The 17,926-nt window shown below is 61.7% G+C and overlaps 1 protein-coding gene across 5 annotated transcripts in view; it reads right to left on the bottom strand.

The window, feature by feature from the left end:
• Window positions 1-17,926, bottom strand: part of BICRA (BRD4 interacting chromatin remodeling complex associated protein) — a 48,452-nt gene that overhangs the window by 9,073 nt on the left and 21,453 nt on the right. For 2 of the 5 annotated variants that reach the window (XM_055145263.1, XM_055145261.1), the window contains exons 2-7: window positions 8,476-8,577; window positions 7,559-7,604; window positions 7,374-7,416; window positions 6,235-6,300; window positions 2,345-4,270; window positions 1,410-1,586 (exon numbers count right to left, since the gene is read on the bottom strand). In XM_055145263.1, coding sequence (XP_055001238.1) covers window positions 1,410-1,586; window positions 2,345-4,270; window positions 6,235-6,300; window positions 7,374-7,416; window positions 7,559-7,599 — 2,253 coding nt within the window. In that variant the 5' untranslated portion in view covers window positions 7,600-7,604; window positions 8,476-8,577. Of the gene's footprint in view, window positions 1-1,409; window positions 1,587-2,344; window positions 4,271-6,234; window positions 6,301-7,373; window positions 7,417-7,558; window positions 7,605-8,475; window positions 8,578-11,285; window positions 11,395-17,926 lie in introns of all 5 variants that reach the window. The other 3 variants (XM_055145262.1, XM_055145265.1, XM_055145264.1) reach the window with 3 other exon arrangements.

Genomic DNA, 17,926 nt, shown 5'->3' with positions numbered 1-17,926 from the left:
AATCTAAGACAATTTCTGGAGGGGGAGGACAGACCCGGCAGTGCATGGGGCTCTGTGCTGAGGGGGGTGGGGGATGCTGGAACCCACGGTCTCCTGGACACACGTCCCGTGCCCCAGCCCTAATTTAAGCCATCTCCCTGGTCCTTCCGCTGGTTCTTTTGGTTTGGGGCCACACCCAGCAGTGCTCAGGGCTTACTCCTAGCTCTGCACTCAGGGATACCACAAGGCCAGGGCGAGACCTGGGACTGGCTCCAAGCAAGATAAGGAGCTTCCCTGCCATGCTAGCTCTCAGGTCCTGGATCGTAAAGGCACACGACACCCACCCTCCACATCGTGGCCCCCCTCCCCCCCAGATAAAGGCTGGGTCCCGGAATATGCAGAGACAAGAAAGCAGCCGGGAACTCAGATGGTAAAGGAGGGGAGCAGACAGGCGGGAGCACGGCAGACAAGTGCTCACGCGGGGGAAAATCCGCAGAACACGTGCTGGTCAAACAGCGCAAATGAAAACACAAGGGCCAGAGTGCTAGTCTAGTGGGAAGGGCATTTGCCTTGCATGCACCTGACCTGGGTTCAATCCCCGGCATCTCACATAGTCCCATGAGCGCTGCCAGGAGTAATTCCTGAGCATCGCCATGTGACTCAAAAAGCAAAAACAACGAACAACAACAAAAAAACCCACAAAGAAATAAGGGGAAGACGCTTTCACGCCTCCCCCATGAGGGCCACCAAGGCTGAGGACAAATGCACCCCAAGCATCTGTGGCTGCGGACAGCCTCGGGCTAACCCAGCCATTCCACAAACCCCCCCCGCCCCCCACCGCCAGACCACCTGCAAAGGAGCAGAGCAGGGGTGGAGGCAGGGGTCACAAGAGCCCAGAGACCACAGTGACAGAAATGCTAAGTAGCAAGAATCAATGGATCCGTCACACCTGAGCACAGGCATGCCCTGGACACGCATCGCCTCCTGGGAAACCTGGGGCGACCACACCAGCTCCCCCCCCCCCACTGAAGGGGAAGGACGCGGGACGCAGCCCGTGCGCACGAGAGCCAGACGCGGCTGGCTGAGCAGAGACGGGAGTCGGGAGGGGTTTACAAGAGAGGAGGACACCGGGGAGCCTGCAACAGCAGGAGGCGGAGAGGCCCCCACTGGTCTTGTTCATGCCCACGAGGGAGAAGATGCAGGAAGTGCTCTGAGAGCGGCACGGGGGCTCTGCCACACGACAGTGACAGACACGGACACCGTCCACTCCCCGCCCGGAGTACCGGGACCTCCAGCACCCCAGGCAGTCGGGAGAGCCCCCCCGGGAGCGCACGGGGGCCCATTCCCAAACCAGCAAGGCAGCGAGGCGGGAGGGCAGCCAGAGCGGGGCGGGCGCGGGGCTGTGCGGGCAGCGGCTGCAGCGGCTCTACCTGGGGGCCCGATGCCGGGGCAGCCTGGCTGTCGGGGGCCTGCGGGCCCGGGCCGGCTCCTGTGGTGGCGGGGGTGCTCGGGGCTGGGTCTTGTGAGGGAGGTGGGGCGCTGACTATGACCGAGGCGGGCACGGAGAGGTGGGGGCCCTCTTTGGAGAGGGGCTGCTGGCTCCTCTCCTGCAACAGGGAGGCCGTGCTGGGGTCAGACGGCCCCTCGATTCCCGCCCCCCGCCCCTGCTGACTCCCCCCACTCCCACCCTTGACTCCTGCCAGCCTCCCCAACTCCCAGCCTCGCACTCCCACCCCCGACTCTCCCCAATGCCCACCATCCCCCAATTCCCCCCAATGCCCACCATCCCCCGATTCCCACCCAAGTCCCTCCAATGCCCACCCCCAACTCCCCCCAATGCCCACCACCCCCGATTCCTACCCCGACCCCGCCAATGCCCATCACTCCCCAATTTCCACCCCCTGACTCCCCGCAATGCCCACCACCCCCCATTCCCACCCCCCGACCCTCTCCAATGCCCATCACCCCCCAATTCCCACCCCCAACTCTCCCCAATGCCCAACACCCCGATTCCCATCTCCTGACTCCCCAATGCCCACCCCCCAGTTCCCAACCCCCCCTCACTCCCTCTGCTCCTTCCTTTCCTCCCTCACTCCAGCTGTACAGAAGGGTAAAATAGGTCCTGGCTGGGGGTACCCCCTGATACTGGTGCAGAGGCCAGAGCCCCTGGGTTCAGGCTCCGGAGCGTCCCTGTCCACTGTCTGTCCATGCCTGCCCCCTGCCTGCACAGACCCCATTCCTCGTGGCACCACTCCAGCGAGGCAGTCCTCTCCTGTCTGTCCACCCTTGGGCTCCTGCCCCAAACCCACCAGCCCCGGGCTGTCCTGCCCCCTCCACCCCACGCCCTCTCCCCGTGCCCGGGTACCTGGGGCAGGAACATCTGCAGGGGCTCCTGAGTGAGGACAGCTGTTGCGGGGGCTCCGGCTGGCGGCTGCCCCAGGACGATCTTCTCTGGGCTGGCTGCCAGGCCCGGGCTGGGCTGCGGGGTGGAGGCCTGAGGCGGGGCAGGGGCCTGCGAGGGTGGCGGGGCCTGCGGCTGGAGGCCCAGAGGCAGCGGCGTGCTGACCGCTGGGGGCGCCGCCTGCACTGCCAGGACTGGCGTGGCCTCCCCGGAGGCAGCGGCACTGGCCGGTGGCACCAGCCCGTCGGGGGTGTTGAGCATGGCCACAGCGCTGGGGGGCAGGGTGACCCCCTGGAGCACAGTGGTGGCGGCGGGGCCAGCGGGGGCCGGCTGGCTCTGGGTGGGCAGGCTGCCAGCGGCCAGGGACACGGGCATCTGGAAGAGGGCAGGCTGGCCCACCTGGATGGGGGCGGCCGAGAGGATGTGGGCCGCGCTGTGCGGGCCTGAGTGGGGCGCCAGCACGGGGCCCAGGCTCAGGGGGCCCGCCAGGTTCTGGTTGGTGAGGATGGGGTTGGCGATGATCTGCCCACCGGCGTGGGGCGCTGCGGCCGCCAGGATCTGGCCCCCGACGTTGGCCGGCAGGGCCGAGAGCGGCTGGGGCAGCTGCACGGCCGAGGCGCCGGGCAACAGGAACTGGTTCTGGCCGGGCAGCACGTGCTGGGCCGGGATGACAATGCTGCTACCCTGGTTGAGCAGGTGGACACTCATGGGCTTGCTCAGGGCACCGGGGGGCTGCGGGGGGGCAGCCCCAGGGGTGCTGGCTGGCGGCTGCTTGAAGACATGGGCGGGCGCGGGGAAGCCCGACAGCACCACGTTCTGGCCCGCCTTGCCCGCCGCCATGAAAGTCAGGTTCTGGGGGGCCTTGGGCTGTGGCGGCAGAGCCCCGGTGTCACCCTGGATAGTGAGCGTGGCGCCCGCGGGGGCAAAGGGCTTGGGGGTCAGCTGGTAGAGCTTGGAGGACAGCACCCCGGCGGGCTTGGGCTGGATGGGCGTGGGTGTACGATGCAGGATCACGTTGGGTGCAGGCACCAGCGGCGACGTTCCAAGGCCGGGGGCCACTGCCAGCGGCTGTCCCGAGGGCGCACCACTGGCTGCTGCCGTGGCTGCGGCTGCCGCCCCCGCGAACACAGAGTTCCCGTTGAGAGTGGTGGCCACGGCAGCTGGCAGGCTCTTCTGAATGACCAGGCCAGCTCCCTGCGGGGAGACACCGGCCGAGGCCAGCGTCACCGGCTCCGAGGGACCGGCCGCCGAGGCCAGGTAGCCGCTGACGGGCACCTGCTTGGCCAGGAGCTGCGAGGCGGGCGGGTTGAGGGCCATGACCGGCTGGCCCACCACCTGGATGGGCGCCAGGCCCAGCGTGGCGGCCGCCGTGCCCCCGGGGCTGCCGTTGGGCAGGCCCTGGAGCCCGGGGATGGGTTGCAGCGTCACATTGCCCAGGCCCATGGGCTGCAGGAAGGGCTGCACGCTCAGAGCCTTGTTCACCACGTCCGCCGGCGGCACCAGCGCCTGGTGGGCCAGCACGGTGGGGGGCGCCTGCAGCCCCAGCAGGTCGGCGCTGCCCGGGAAGAGGGCCTGGGGCCCCGTGGCCACAGGGGCCGCCCCTCCGGCACCTGCTGCCCCGGTGCCAGCGTCTGCGGGCTGCAGGGCGGGCAGCTGGAAGGGGCCCAGGTCCAGCTCGGCCTCGGCCTCCAGCGTCTGTTCGGTGATGTTGGCCTCTTGCAGGCTCTGCTGTAGAATGTCGCATGGCTGCTCAGCCGCCCCGGCGCCCCCGGCGCCCCCCGCCGCCGGCGAGCCCAGGATGTCATCTTCCAGGAAGTCGAGGTCCACGCTGGGCGCTGGCTGGCTGGGCTCTGGGTTCAGATGGTTGCCAGAAGCTTCTTGGACGTGGAGCTATGGGATGAGGGTGAGGTGGGGGGGGGGAGAGGAAAGGGCAGAGGTCAGCAGGATGAGGCAGTGGGCACTGACTGGGCTCTGACCCTGGCCCAGCCACCAGCTGGCGTCTTTGGCCCCGTGGTCCCCCGCTGCACATGGGGGTTGGGCAGCGTGGACACCGGCTCACATAGCTTCACAGACTCTGAGAACTTTGCTGAGGAAGTTTCCAAATTCAAGAGGCCAGAGGCAGACAGGGAGATGCTCCCCTCCCAGGCGGGGCACAGCCTGGCGTGCGGGAGGCTTGGGTTTGTGCCCCGGAGCTCCCCAGTCACTGCAGCAACATGTCAGGAGCCCCTGAGCCCTGAACACTGCTGGGCCTGGCTTCCAGCCACACGACAGGCACCATGATCTCCCACCCCAGATCCAGCAGCCCCCAACAGCCGCGCAAGTTCTTAACTCTTTGGGTGAACCCTGACCAGAAGGGATGGGGGTACCCCTGAGGAGAAGCACACTTGTGCCTTTCAGAACTTTCTGGAACACTCTTCCTGTAGCACACAAGCAGCTTGCGTCCCCTTGGCAGAATCTCCGGGTCTGAAACACGCCTGGCCCCAAGGTGCCAGACAAGTGACTGGTGCCAGCAGGCCTGGGAGCTGGCGGTCACACGGGGGACGCAGCTTCCTGCTGGGACCCGCTCCGGGAGATGACACTCAGGACTGCGGGCGCAGATCCAGGGCATGGACAGGCTCTGCCACGGAGCCACATCCTGGCCCAGCTGGCAGGTGCTTTTTGGGGCTCTCTAGCTGTGCCCAGGGACAAGGGGACACTCCCACCCACCCTCTGCCCTGTTGTGTGGTCCTGAAGGGCCAGTGCTGGAAGCCAGCTGGGAGCTGCTGGGACAAGGGGCGCTGCAGGGGGACTCTGGAGAGAGAAAACCTTGTTGGGGTGTCGTGAGTGGCGCTGGTAAGTTCTAGCACATCCTCCATGGGTCCTCAGAGAGGGACGGAGCCCTGATCGGGGAACCTGGCAACTGATCCATACCGCACCGACACCAACATCGACATCACATCAGTGAGTCTCTGTGCTGGGCAAGGAGCTCAGCCAGTGCGGATCTCCCGTAAGTGAGGCCTGAGGCTCAACCCCAGGAAGCAACGGGCGCTGCAACCCGGAAGTGCACCCAGATCCCCAAATATGAGTGAAACTTGAACAATAAATGACAGATGGACTGGAAAAACAGGAGAGCAGGCAGGGCACTGGCCAGCACCCCAGATGGTCTGTGCCCCACCAGGAGTGACGCCTGAGCAGAGTCAGTAGTGACCCCTGAGCACGGCTGTGTGGCCCTCAGAACAACAACTAAATAACATGGCAGCTTGGCTAAGACTCATGACAGGCTGGGAGACGGCACAGGCCTGGCACACACCCGACCTGGTCTAAGCGCCGGTACCTTGTGGTCCCTGAGCCCCATGAGGGGAAGAACTGGTGATCTGGTGACCCTCAGGCCTGGCACTGAACTGAGAGCCAGAGAATGCCCCAAAAGGCTCATGATGGGCACACAGTGATTGGCCTTCCCCACCCGTCCCCACAGCGGCATGACGGCCAGCTGGGGCCCACAGCCATGGCACCTGTGATCAGAGAAGGTGCTGGGGTGTCTCTGGAGTGTGGGAATGAGGTGACGACCAAACCTGGCCCAGGGCAGGAGGGGAGTCGTCCCCTGGCCCCCACCCACCCCCACTGCCAGGCGAGGCTGAGCCAAGCAGTAAGCTCCTCTCCTGGGACTGTCCCCCACCACGGCTGGGCCAGCAGGACGCCAGATACTCCCCCCCACCGCCCAACGGTCCCCAAGCAACCCCCAGAGCTGGTGCCTGCCTCCAGGCACCAGTTCCCCCCCCCAGACACTGTGGTCCTCTGAGCCCCCAGCGGCCCTATCCTGCAGGGGTGTCCTGGCACGGGCAGCCTGGGGCATGCCAGGCGCCACGGGCACTTACCCCAGGACCTTCATAGAAGGCACTTTGGGGCTCCCCGGGGTTATCCAGGAGGTCATCACCATCAAGCTGCAACGAGACCCCCCCACCCCGGTCAAAGGTCAGCCAGGCAGGCCACGCTCGGGCCAAAGACCTGCTCAGGGGGCAAAAAGCAAAGATGAGGTGGGGCGGCGGGAGAGGGGTGTCAGGCAACTTCCCCCAGAGGACAGCACGGTGGCACATGGGACGCCCCAATGCCCCCGTGATGCCCACAGCCGCACCCACACCTGCCTCAGCCTCAGGACCCAGCTGGACCCCACAGGATGTGCCCCGGGCACCTCCAGCCAGCAGTCAGCATGCCTGCTCCCTCCCGGCCAGCATCATGGTCTGGCCTGCAGCCAAGGCTCATTCCTGGGCACCCAGTGATCAAATGCTGGCCATGCGGAGGCCCCCTGAGTTCCCTCTCCCGCCAGGCGCCCTTCTCAACTCCCCATGGGGATGTTCACAGCCCAGCCTTGACTTCCCCGATCTGCTCCCAAACCCCTTTCCCTGCAAACATCCAGCGCCCAGGCCCAGAGCCAGGGGGCCAGGGGACACCATCCCATACCTCGATGCTGGGACTCTGGCCGCCCTGTGCCCAGCACAGACCAGCAGCCCTGAAGGGACTACCCATGGGGGCCGCGTCCCCACCCCAACAGTCCTCACGGGGACCTGCGGCCAGGGGACCAGACAGGCCTTCATGGAGCCTGTGGCCTGGACACGTGGGGCAGGACCAGTCCAAGACCCCCAGATCTGCGGCGCTGCGTCACCGAGGGTGGGAGGGGATCACGACCCCCACCCAGGTCCCCCTGAATCCAGCCCTCCCATCTTCTCCCCCATCTGCCGCCCCCACAATGCTGCGGCTCCTGCCGGCCAGGCACCCCCACCAGGCCAAGTGAGCCTTTTGGCTGGCCCCGCCCGCTCATCCTGACTGACCCGCAGGCCACCGGGCTGCCCCACAGAGCCGCCCCCCACTACACCCCAATCACTGTCTCTCAAACCACCTTCCTCTCTGCTCTGGTGCTGGGGGTGGACTCCCCTGCCCTGGCTCTTCTCATGGACCTGCATGGTGCCGTGGTCGCAGCCCCCCACCTGGAGATGCCCGTGCAGCCCCCAGCACTCACCTTCTCGGATCCATGTAAGAAGTCATTGAGGGCCTGGGGGTCACTGGAAGAGAGAATGGGGGACAAATACTGAATGGGTGAGGGAGGGGGGCAGCACTTGGCTCAGGTGGGGCCGGGGCAGGGGCATGGCCAGGCCAGGCTGGGGAGAGGGGTGGGGCAGGGGGTGGGGGGTGCTGGTCACTCACCAGATCACGTCTAGTAAGCATCTCCCGTCCTCATCATCCATCGCCACTGGGCGGCCGGCGGGGGGTAAGGGGACACGGTCAGTCTGCGGGAGGCCGCCCTGCCCACCCCGCCCACAGTTCCCAGGGCCACTCCCCGACCCCTGACCAGCCAGGGGGCCTCTGCACCCCTCCCAGCTGGGTCATGCCTGTGGACGTCGCGGCTGTGATTCCCCGCCACATGGAGGCGGTGTGCAGATGCCCTGAATGCGCGTGGCACCCCGAGGCGGCCCCTCAGATGAAGGACGGGCCCAGGGAGCTCTCACAGCCGAGCTCAGGCTGCCCAGCAGCCCCGGCCAGGAGCAGTGGGTAGGAGCTGGGTGCGAAGGACACAGTGGGCAGGGTGGCTGCACCCGGGTTCTGGAGGCTCCCGGGGAAGGAAGGGGGGCAGGAGGGAGGCCGGGGAGGCCGGCAGGCAGGCAGGCAGGCCGGAGACAAGGATGGGGCAGCTCACCGTCAAACAACTGCTGCCTGCCCTGACCCTGACCCCGACCTGTCTTTTTTTGGGGGGTCAGTAAACCTCCCTGAGGGCATCTTACCGCAAACTAACATGACCTCGGTCAACGGTCAGCACCGAGGGCATTCTCAGCACCCACAGTGATCCCCCCCAGCCCTGCTTCCCGTGTCCCTAGGCGCCCAGAGGCTCTCTGAAGGAGCACTGTGGGGGAGTCTGGCTTAGACCCTCCAGTCTCAATGCGGGGACTGTCTCCCAAATGCTTGCAGCCGGCCCCCACCCCTCCCTCTTGCAGTCTACAGCCCCCCATCCCCACACCAGCCCTCACCAGCCCAGGGAGCAGGTCCAGCAGGGAGAAAGCAGGGGTAGGGGGCTCCGATGACCAGGGAATGTCCTTGGACAAGTGGGGGGGTCTCGGCCTGTTTACCTGAGCTACGAACGGATCATGAAGGGAAGGAGGGGGGCGTCCACTCCAGGTTTACATGGGGCCCCCGGCTGGGGACGGGGGGAGGGTGCTTTCGAGAGCCAGCTGCAGAGAAAAGGAGAACGGGGTGAGGAGGGGAGACGGGAGGCCGTGTAGCTCCTGCTGGAATCGGACTCACGACCCACCCAGGAAGGCGCTTCTCTTCCCGCTCCGCCCCCAGCACCACACACAGGCCCCCAGCTCTGCCAGAAGCAACCCCTGAGCACCGCTGGGGGTGCGCTCCCCATAAGGAAAAAAAGAGTGGGAGAGGGAGCAGCAGTGAGTTTAAGGACACGAGCTCCCATGAGCTGTCATGTCTGACAGGTTGCACACACAGATACATCCCATCAACACACACATACCCTCACATGCACAGATATATGCACACACACATACACACATCAATACACATCCCCCTCACCTGCAGATACACACGTATACACACACATCAACACACACCCTCACATGTACACAGAGATACAAACATAAACCCTCACATTCACACAAATATACACACATATACCCATACACATACCCTCATGCACAGGTACATGCACACATACATACCCTCACATGCACATACACACATACCATCATGTGCAAACATACCAACACACATATACCCTCACGCACACACACACCAATACATGCATGCACATACCAACACATACACACATACATACCAACACACAGCCCCCTGGCACTCCCCCACTGCAGCACATGGCAGTGTGCACAGGTGACTCTGCCACTGACACTTGGGCAGGAGTGGCTCTGCAACTCAGCCACCCTGACGTGGGGCCTGGATCGGGGACCTTCGTCCAGCCATCAAGAATCTCATCTCTCAGCGCCTCACACCTCCAAGATGCTGCTTCAGTGCCTCCATTGCTTGGGGACATGACCCAGGGCACAAAAAAAATGCAAACACTCAGCAGGTGACAAAAAACGCCCGAGGCTGCCCCTCTGGCACCAGAAGGCGGATCTCAAGGGCTGTGGGGTTGCAAGCCCGGAGTCTGGGACCACACGCCTGCGGCATGGAGCTCACTTGTTACAGCCCTTCCTGCGGCCCAACACAGGCTGCAGTTGCTCGGCAGGGCCCGGAGTGGAGGCTGGCCACCCCTCCACTGTCCCTCAGCACACACCCAGACACTCCTCTAATTTCTGCTGAAAACTGGGGCCACCATAAGGCTGTGCCACTGGGATCATAATTGGCACGTGGGTGGTCCTGGGGATCAAACTCACAGCCCAGTGCTTGCGAGGCATGTGCTCACCACTGAGCCATCCCGGACACCTTCATCTCCACCTGCAGAAGCCCTTGTGGCCTTTGCCTGCCACCCCCACGCAAGGGCAGGGACTGCCTGTGTGGGAACTGTAGTGGGAAAAAGGACTGTCTGCAGAGAAGAGGGAGCGGGTGTGCGCATGCCCAGGAGCCACGGGGAAATGGCCGTTAGTCAAGCTGCCCGTGGACAGGCCAGCATGGGGGAAAGCCCAAGGGGGCCATCGCGCCAGCCCTTCCTCAGAGGGGAGATAAGACAACTGAACACGGCCCTGAGGAATCCACGGGTGCCGCAGACCCCAGGGCCCTGGCGTCCTCCCACATGGCCTACTGCCCACGCTCACTGCGCCGCTGCATGAGCACGCAGGGCCCGGCCACAGGGGTGCCCGCCACAGGGGTGCACAGAGTCTGGCCACAGACCCTGAGCTCTGGGTTCGCCTGTCACAGCTCGGCCCACAGAGGCTCAGATGAGCCCCCCGGCCCTGGGTCACTGGCGGGGAAAGGGGGGTCGAGCCATGAGCTGATGACCCCCAGAGGCTCAGGGAGGAGGGAGACACCGCCTAGGGAACGGAGGGGCAGAAACTCATCCCGCCCATCCCTGCCCGAAAGCTATAAAAAGCCAGAGGGCCAGGGCTGGCGGGCTGGCGGGCTGGCAGGCTGGCAGCCAGCCCGAGGGAGGGGCCAGGAGGGACAATGACACAGCGCCCACATATCCAGGGGCACAGGCCCGTGAAGGCGCGTCAGTGCCCGTGACTGACCCCGGCTGAGCCCGGGGTCCCCTCTGGGGGTCTGTGAGCGAAGGGCTGACAGCTTCCATGGTGGTGGCCCGTGCTCCCCATACCCCCGCCTGCCCGCAGCGCTATTCAGTGCCCAGTCTGTGGGCGACGCTCGCCAAAGGCCACGAGGACAGAGTGGCACAGAGCCAGCCCTTTGCAAACGCAGGGGTGCAGCTCTGAGGGAGCCACCCGACTAGCGGGCTGGGAGTGGGGACTATCTTTTTAAGCTGAAGGGACGGAGTCAAAGGGATGGAGGCAGCCTCGAGGGCAGCATGAACATCAGCGTGTGACACTGCGGGTCCAAGTGCGGGGATCTGAACAGGAGCAGAGTCACATCGTGGGCTGGAGCCCAGCAGCTTTGAAAGGATGCCGCAGAGACTAGGATGTGGTGTAGCCTTGCTTGTCGGAGGCCTGGGGCTCAACAATCCAGCCCTGCTCCCTGGCACGGCAGACAAAGGACTGGGCCGAGGCAGCAGCCTCCTGTCCCCTTGCCTCAGCCTCCTGGCAGTAGGGATAGCCAGAGTTCTCAAAAGCCAAAGTTTACAGTTTTGGATTCTGCTCAGTGAGACTTCCAGGGAAGTCTGGAAAATAGGGTTAAAGACAGAGCTTCTCTAGAGAGAAATTCCTGGCTCCCTGCTTCCAGCTTTGAATGGAGCTGAAATGACCGGCGCCGTGGCAGCCACTCTGCCATGAGGAGACAAACATCCTGTGGCAGGTAAGCATACCTGCCAGTGGACAGCTGAGAGAAGACAGGCCGAGGCTGTGACTGCTTCCTCCCCAGTCTTACACCTTGCAATTCTTTCAGCTGAAGCCACTGTTTGTTTCTCCCATTATCTGCAGCACAATCAGACATGAATAAACTTATTCTTCTAGTTTATTTATGTAGCCCCTGTCCAGGGCTCTCTCCTCATTCCGTGGGGCCAGACCACGTTCGGAGGGTCACCAACAGGCCAGTGATGAGGACCAGGAAATTAGGTCACTGAGGCCAACTGCAAAGAAGGCCAGAGAGCCTCCACCTCGGCCCCCCTAGCAAGAGACGTGACCTCTAGCAGAGACACGGGCCTCAAGACTCCCAGCCTTTTTTTTTTTTTTTTGCTTTTTGTGTCACACCTAGCGATGCACAGGGGTTACTCCTGGCTCTGCACTCATGAACCACCCCTGGCCGTGCTTAGGGGACCATATGGGATGCTGGGAATCGAACCCGGGTCAGACACGTGCAAGGCAAACGCCCTACCCGCTGTGCTATTGCTCCAGCCCCGAGACTCCCAGCCTTTTAACTTGGACTGTTTGGGGCCAACAAAATGTGGCAGACAGGATGGTGTGGGGGCTCTGAGCTGTGTGGCAGGAGAACTGGAGGCACTTTTCCTCTGCCCAGCAGCCACACAGAACAGCTTGGGGCTGGAGACAGAAGCACAGACTCCAGACTGGCCCCCATGCGCCCCGCTGCACCCCATCCCAACCCCAACCTCTGGAAGCCTGGGGTCTTGTAAGCTGTTTTGTTTTTTATTGGTGAGTGTGCGGGGTGGGGAGTGGGGGATCAAACCTGCAGTGCTCAGGGCTTACTCAGACTCTGAGCACAGGGATCACTCCTGGTGGGTCTCAGGGGAAGGAGGCCTGGGATGCCCAGGATTCAACCCAGGTCAGATGCATGCAAAGCAAACACTCTCCCTGCTGAACCATCGCTCTGACCCTTAAGTCTCCTTAAAACTGTGGGTTGTAACCCCATTTGGGGGTCACATACCTGAATGTGGGGTCCCGTCTGATAAATTTCTATATGAGTTCCTCTCCATAAATGTTTGATTTGGATTCCTGTGTTAGCGATATACCAGGGACCACCTGAAAAATTCTGTGAAAAAGGGCTGGTGGATGCTCTGAGGGCAGAGTGCATGTTTTATAGACAGCAGGCCCAGGTTTGAACCCCCAGTGCTGCATGGCTGCCTGGACGGGGTGCAGTCCCTGAACACTGATGGAGAAAGCCCAAATGCTAAATGAATTTTTAAAAATAGAAAGGGGTCCCAAGTGGGCGAAGTGATTGTCCGCACTTTGAGTCAGCATGAAAGACCCAGTCCTGACCCACCCCCTCCCACTGGGAGGACCCCCATAGGGACGAGACCACACAGCAACGCCATGTGACTCCCAGGCCGTGCTCCCACCTGGTTCATATGGACCACCAGCCCCTTCTCCACAACCTGGGGCTCCGCACCGGAAGTGGGTCTGGGTTGAGGTCGGCAAAGCAGCGGCAGCTGTGTGGTGAGCCACGAGGGGGCGCTGTGGCGGGCTTCGGGTCTCCTTGGAGCCCGTGTGCTAGGTCCCTCAGCCCCTTCCGGGGTCCTCGGGGCCAAGGGCGAAACCCTGGTGGTGGGTGCAGACCCACCCTGACATATAAGAACCCATCGGCACAAAGCGACTGTTCCTCCTGCTACACTGCCCCCGGAAGTAACTTTTCATCTTTCTTTCTTTTTTTTTTCTTTTTAGGTCACACCCGGCGATGCACAAGGGTTACTCCTGGCTCTGCACTCAAGAATTACTCCTGGTGGTGCTCAGGGGACCCTATGGGATGCTGGGATTCGAACCCAGGTTGGCTGCGTGCAAGGCAAACACCCTACCCACTGTGCTATCGCTCCAGCCCCTCATCTTTTCTTTCAAAACTCGTGTTCTTCATTTTATTATTTGATTTTTGGAGGTAACTTTTCTGTTTTGGGGACAAATCCATCAGTGCTCAGGGATTATTATTGGCTCTGCATTTAGTGACCACTCCCTATGGGATGCAGGCAGGGATTGAACCAAGGTCAGCTGCATGCAAGGCAAATGCCCTCCCTACTGTTCTACCAGGCCCAGACAGTCCCGTTTGCAGTGGAGCTCCCCCATGAGCTTTTTTTTTCCTTTGGGTCACACCCAGCGATACACAGGGGTTACTCCTGGCTCATGCACTCAGGAATTACTTCTGGCGGTACTCGGGGGACTATATGGGATGCTGGGAATCAAACATGCAAGGCAAATGCCCTACCCTCTGTACTATCATTCCAGCCCCACCATGAGCTTTTAAATGGGCAGAAGTAATGTGTCCAAGGACAGGTCTGAGCCTTGGCCACCACTAGGGACACAGTGCCCAGCCAAATCTCAGAGCAGCTCCAGGGAGGCAGCTCTGGCCGCTGGGTTCTTGATTCTAGACACCTGATCTTAAAAAGAGGAGGGCCAGAGGGATAGGACAGCGGGATGCAGCCAACCCGGGTTCGACCCTCAGCACCCCACATGGTCCACCGAGCCCCACCAGGAGTAATCCCTGAGCAGAATGAGAAGCATCTCGGAGGTGGGGTGGGTGGGGTCCACAGTAAACACACAACCCCCGCCCCCCCAAATATAAATAAAGACATTTATCTTCTGTTATTTGCTGTGTGGCCTTATACAGCAGCGGCAAGAAATTAACACAACATGTAACTCTGTAAGAAAAATGTGAGCACCAGTGATCCTGGGCTGTGGACGCAAAGGGCCCAGGACAGCTGCCCAGGTTGTTCACTACACAAGGGAGACCAGTGAAGGGGTCCAAGTCCTGAGGCCTCCAATCCAGCCCGGGCTCCAGAGTACCTTTCAGGGCCGTTTCTGCAAAGACCAGGAGGAGCGGCCTCGGGTGTGGCCAGCGGCCTGAGGCGCCTACTTCAGAGCCAGAACCAAAGGCAGAGAAGAGCGGCTAGTTCCCCTCCCCCTCTCCCTACTGCCACACCCTTTCCCGGGACAAGAAAGAGCAATATAAGGGCAATCAGGCTCTCCACCATCTTCTTCCAGTGACCTTCAGTGCGCCTCAGCCGTGGAACCCGTTCAACGACATAAAAGCAGGCACTAGAAAAACTCTAACAGCTTGGCAAGAAACTTGCGGCTGGCTCCTAAGAGCCTCATTTGTGCCTTTTCCCTCTGTCCCTTCTTGGCCTTTTGCTGTTCTTCGAAATGCAGTTACAGAGCTACAAGCTTGTGGAGAAAACTGAGCATCTCAAAAGGTTTGGGTTTTTTCTTCCCCGGGTCCGAACCTAGAGTCTCCCGAATGCGTGGCTGTACCACCTGGAGTGTTTGGGAGAACGGTCGTTTTTTTGTTGTTTTTTTTTTTTAAGTCCAGAGAAGGGCTGCAGTGAGCATGGGGTGGGAGAGAGGATGCGGCTGACCTGATGCGGGTCTCCTGCCGCCCCAGGCCAAGGAGGAAACTTCCAGACAGAGCCAGGAGAGGCCTCGCAGGGCCCGCTCTGAACCTCGCTCACAAGTGCTGCCGCCCATAACCAAGCTACCCAGAGGCTTCCCCAAGGCGGCTTTAGGCGGAGATGCTGCTCCATGGACTCCGTGCAACTTCATTCACTCCCCAGCCCTGTAAGGCTCCGGATCACCGTTGGGAGCGACTCCCTGCGCCCCCTGCCCCAGTAGCCCCCAGGCCCTGCCGGGAGTGTGCCTCCAAAGAAAACAAAGCATATCAATAAAAGACCTTGTTTCTGGGGCCGGATGGGATGGTGTCAGGCAGCCTTGCACATGCCCACACCCAGTGTGATCCCCGCCACCACATGGTCCCCAGCCCTGGAGGCCCCCAAGCACCACTGCAGTGGCCTGGTCCTTCCCCAACACTGCAGGCCCGGGCAGCACACCCCCACCCCCCACAGGCAAATAATAAACAAAAGGTTCTGAACTGGTAGGTATGGGTAGGGCCTGAAGGGGCAATGACCTTTTAGAACTGCCCCCCTCCCCCCCACCCGCGAGTCTGTCCCTTCATTTCCCTTCCGGGGCTCTTGCTGGGATGCCAGTTGCACAGCCTCTCCGTGGCTTGAGAGGCCACAGTGCTGCCCAGAGCCCAGCAACGCTCCTGCCCTGCTTGCTGGACAGTATGCACGTCAGTGCCCCACAGCCACGTTCCCGCCCAAGAGTGATGGTGAAGAGAGCCTAACACCACCAGGAAGGTAACTGACCTGGCTTCTCCTTGCCTGAAAGATGGTTGTGAAGATTGGGGGTGATGGCTGGTGCTGTGGCAGCCATTCTGGAAAGCTGAGGGGAACCGTCTAAGAGAACTGGAGACGTCTACTGACCCAGCAGCTTGGCCACACTGAGCTGGAATGGCCTTTGAGCAGACATCTCATTCCAGAAGAAAGTAGAACGCCAGGATTAACCCAAGCCAAACACACATTTATTCTCTGACCCGGCAACAGCACTCTAGTGCCTCCCCATCTCCTGACAACTGCATATTTAAGAGGACTAGAAGGTCTGCCTGCAGAAATATCTCCATAAAAATGTTCTAGGCATCCATAAAAGCCCTGACCTGGGAGCAGTCCAGGCGCCCGTCGGCTGTGAAACAAATAATAAACAAACAGCAAGGACTACCCAGCTCCCAGCCGTGGGGCTGACAGCAGCCGCCCTTCAGCACCAGCTGAGGCTGCCAGATGCGAGAGCCCTGGCTGCGAGGTTCACGGCCAAGTGCAACTGAGGGAAAAGGGCTGTGCAGCACGGAAGCGTGGGAGTGAGGGGGCAGGAGGAGGGAAACAGCAAGTAGAAAGGGCCGCGAGGGGACCTGCGGGGGGCAAGGAAATGCGTTCTCTCTCTCACTCGCTCCATGACGGCTGCACAGACAGTAGCTGGATTCAACACACTGCAGCTAAGCGTCAAGTCTGAGGTCGCACGCAAAGGACAACCAGGCAAAGCTGGCGTGCTCTGTTTGTAAAACCACCCATGCAGGGGCCAGAGACACGGCGGAAGGTAAAGAGCATACCTGGCACGCGGTCCCCCATCACCATGAGGTGACCCTGGGTAGCCCTGCACCACATCCCTGGGCCCCTGCACTGAGCTGACGCCTGGTTAGCTGAGAACCTCCATCTCCTGACAACTGCCTAGGAGGACCCCCCAGAAACAAAAACAGACATGAGCAAACAGGGCAGGAGGGAGTACACAGCGTACAGCAGACCCCCACACTGCGTAGGATACCCGAGGACCGCTGGAGGAGGGGGGGTGTCCCTCCTAAGTGCAAAGCCAGGAACAGTCGCGGAGCACTGCTGGGAGTGGCTGACTCCTTGCAAAGTAATATTAATTATGAACTAAACAAAACAAAACCCACTAAAAGCCCTCAATGAATCTCAGGACTGGGCGTGGGAACAGTAGCTTTGGCTAGCTCCCCCCCTCCCCCCCCGCCTCAGAAGCCCGCCCAATGGGAGCGACATCTCTCAGGGGTCTGCCCTGCCCCAGTATCCTCCACTCCAGTTCTACAACCGGGCCACAAGGCCTCGCCCCCTCGTGCTCGTCCAATCAGCGTCTCGGGACGTCACCGGCTGCAGGCCCCTCCCCCCTCCCCCGCCGTTGGCCCCAGGACCTCTGCACGTGCCCTCAGCAACCTGGGCGTCTCCAGCAGTGAGGCCCCGCCCCGCGCCCTCCCGCTGCTCTTCAAAGGAGGAAGCCGATCGCTATCTCAGCGGTGAGAGAGGCCCCGCTTACAGCTTACAGACCCGCAGTCTGCACTTCGGGCGCGCCCAGCCCCACCATCTGGGTGTAAACAAGGCCCAACGCCACTGCCGGGAGGGAAGAGGTCACTGTGGAGTGGTGACTCAGGCCAAGGGGCGCAGTGAGGCGGGCAGACACCCCACAAGGACTGGTGGGTCCTGTACCACCGTGGACCCTCCACCCCCCTAAACAACAGATCAATATGCAGAATGCCAGCTGGGGGGTAACACCATCCCGGTGATCCATTCCTGGACACCAGGCAGCCCTCCGCACCTCCTTCCTGTCCTACTGCAGCTACCCACCATGACATCAGGAGAAGGTTCCAGAACATGTGCTACAGGCCACAGCTAACATCCATCTGCATCCTAGTGCACCTGGGGCTACCGCAGCATGACTTCACGTGCTGACATGTTCTAGAATGTTCCCAGCACCCTGAGTTGGAAACCACCCAGGTGCACGTTGAGAAAAACACCCCTGGTGTTCTAACTGTATCCAGGGGAGCAGCCAAGAGGCAAGTCTACGGAGAGAAAGGAGAACGGGGATGGGGGGTGCTAAGAGTCAAGGGCTGTTTCCTGGGTGGCAAAAGGCTCCCAGGATGGATGCAACCCATGGAGCTATCTCCACTTTAGTTTGGGGGCCACCCAGTTTTGCTGGGGGCTTACTCCTGGTTCTGAGCTCAGGAATCACTCCTGGGCGGTTCAGGGGACCTTATGGGACGGTGGGATGGATGGAACCCAGCTTAGCCCTGCACGAGAACCAGTGCCCTCCCCACTGTGCTATCCTCCCGCCCATATGTCTTCAGCCCCTGAAAGCCCGTGAGCTGGGCCTCGGTAAAGCCATGTGAAACAGAAATGACGTGTGACTTTCTAACCACAGGGTGACACAGGCCCTGCTCCCCAAGAATCCCTCC

Source organism: Sorex araneus, chromosome 8 (assembly GCF_027595985.1).
Source record: "Sorex araneus isolate mSorAra2 chromosome 8, mSorAra2.pri, whole genome shotgun sequence".
Classification (NCBI taxonomy): domain Eukaryota; kingdom Metazoa; phylum Chordata; class Mammalia; order Eulipotyphla; family Soricidae; genus Sorex; species Sorex araneus.
Note: the sequence above shows the minus strand (reverse complement) of the source record. Positions and strands in the feature narration are given on the sequence as shown.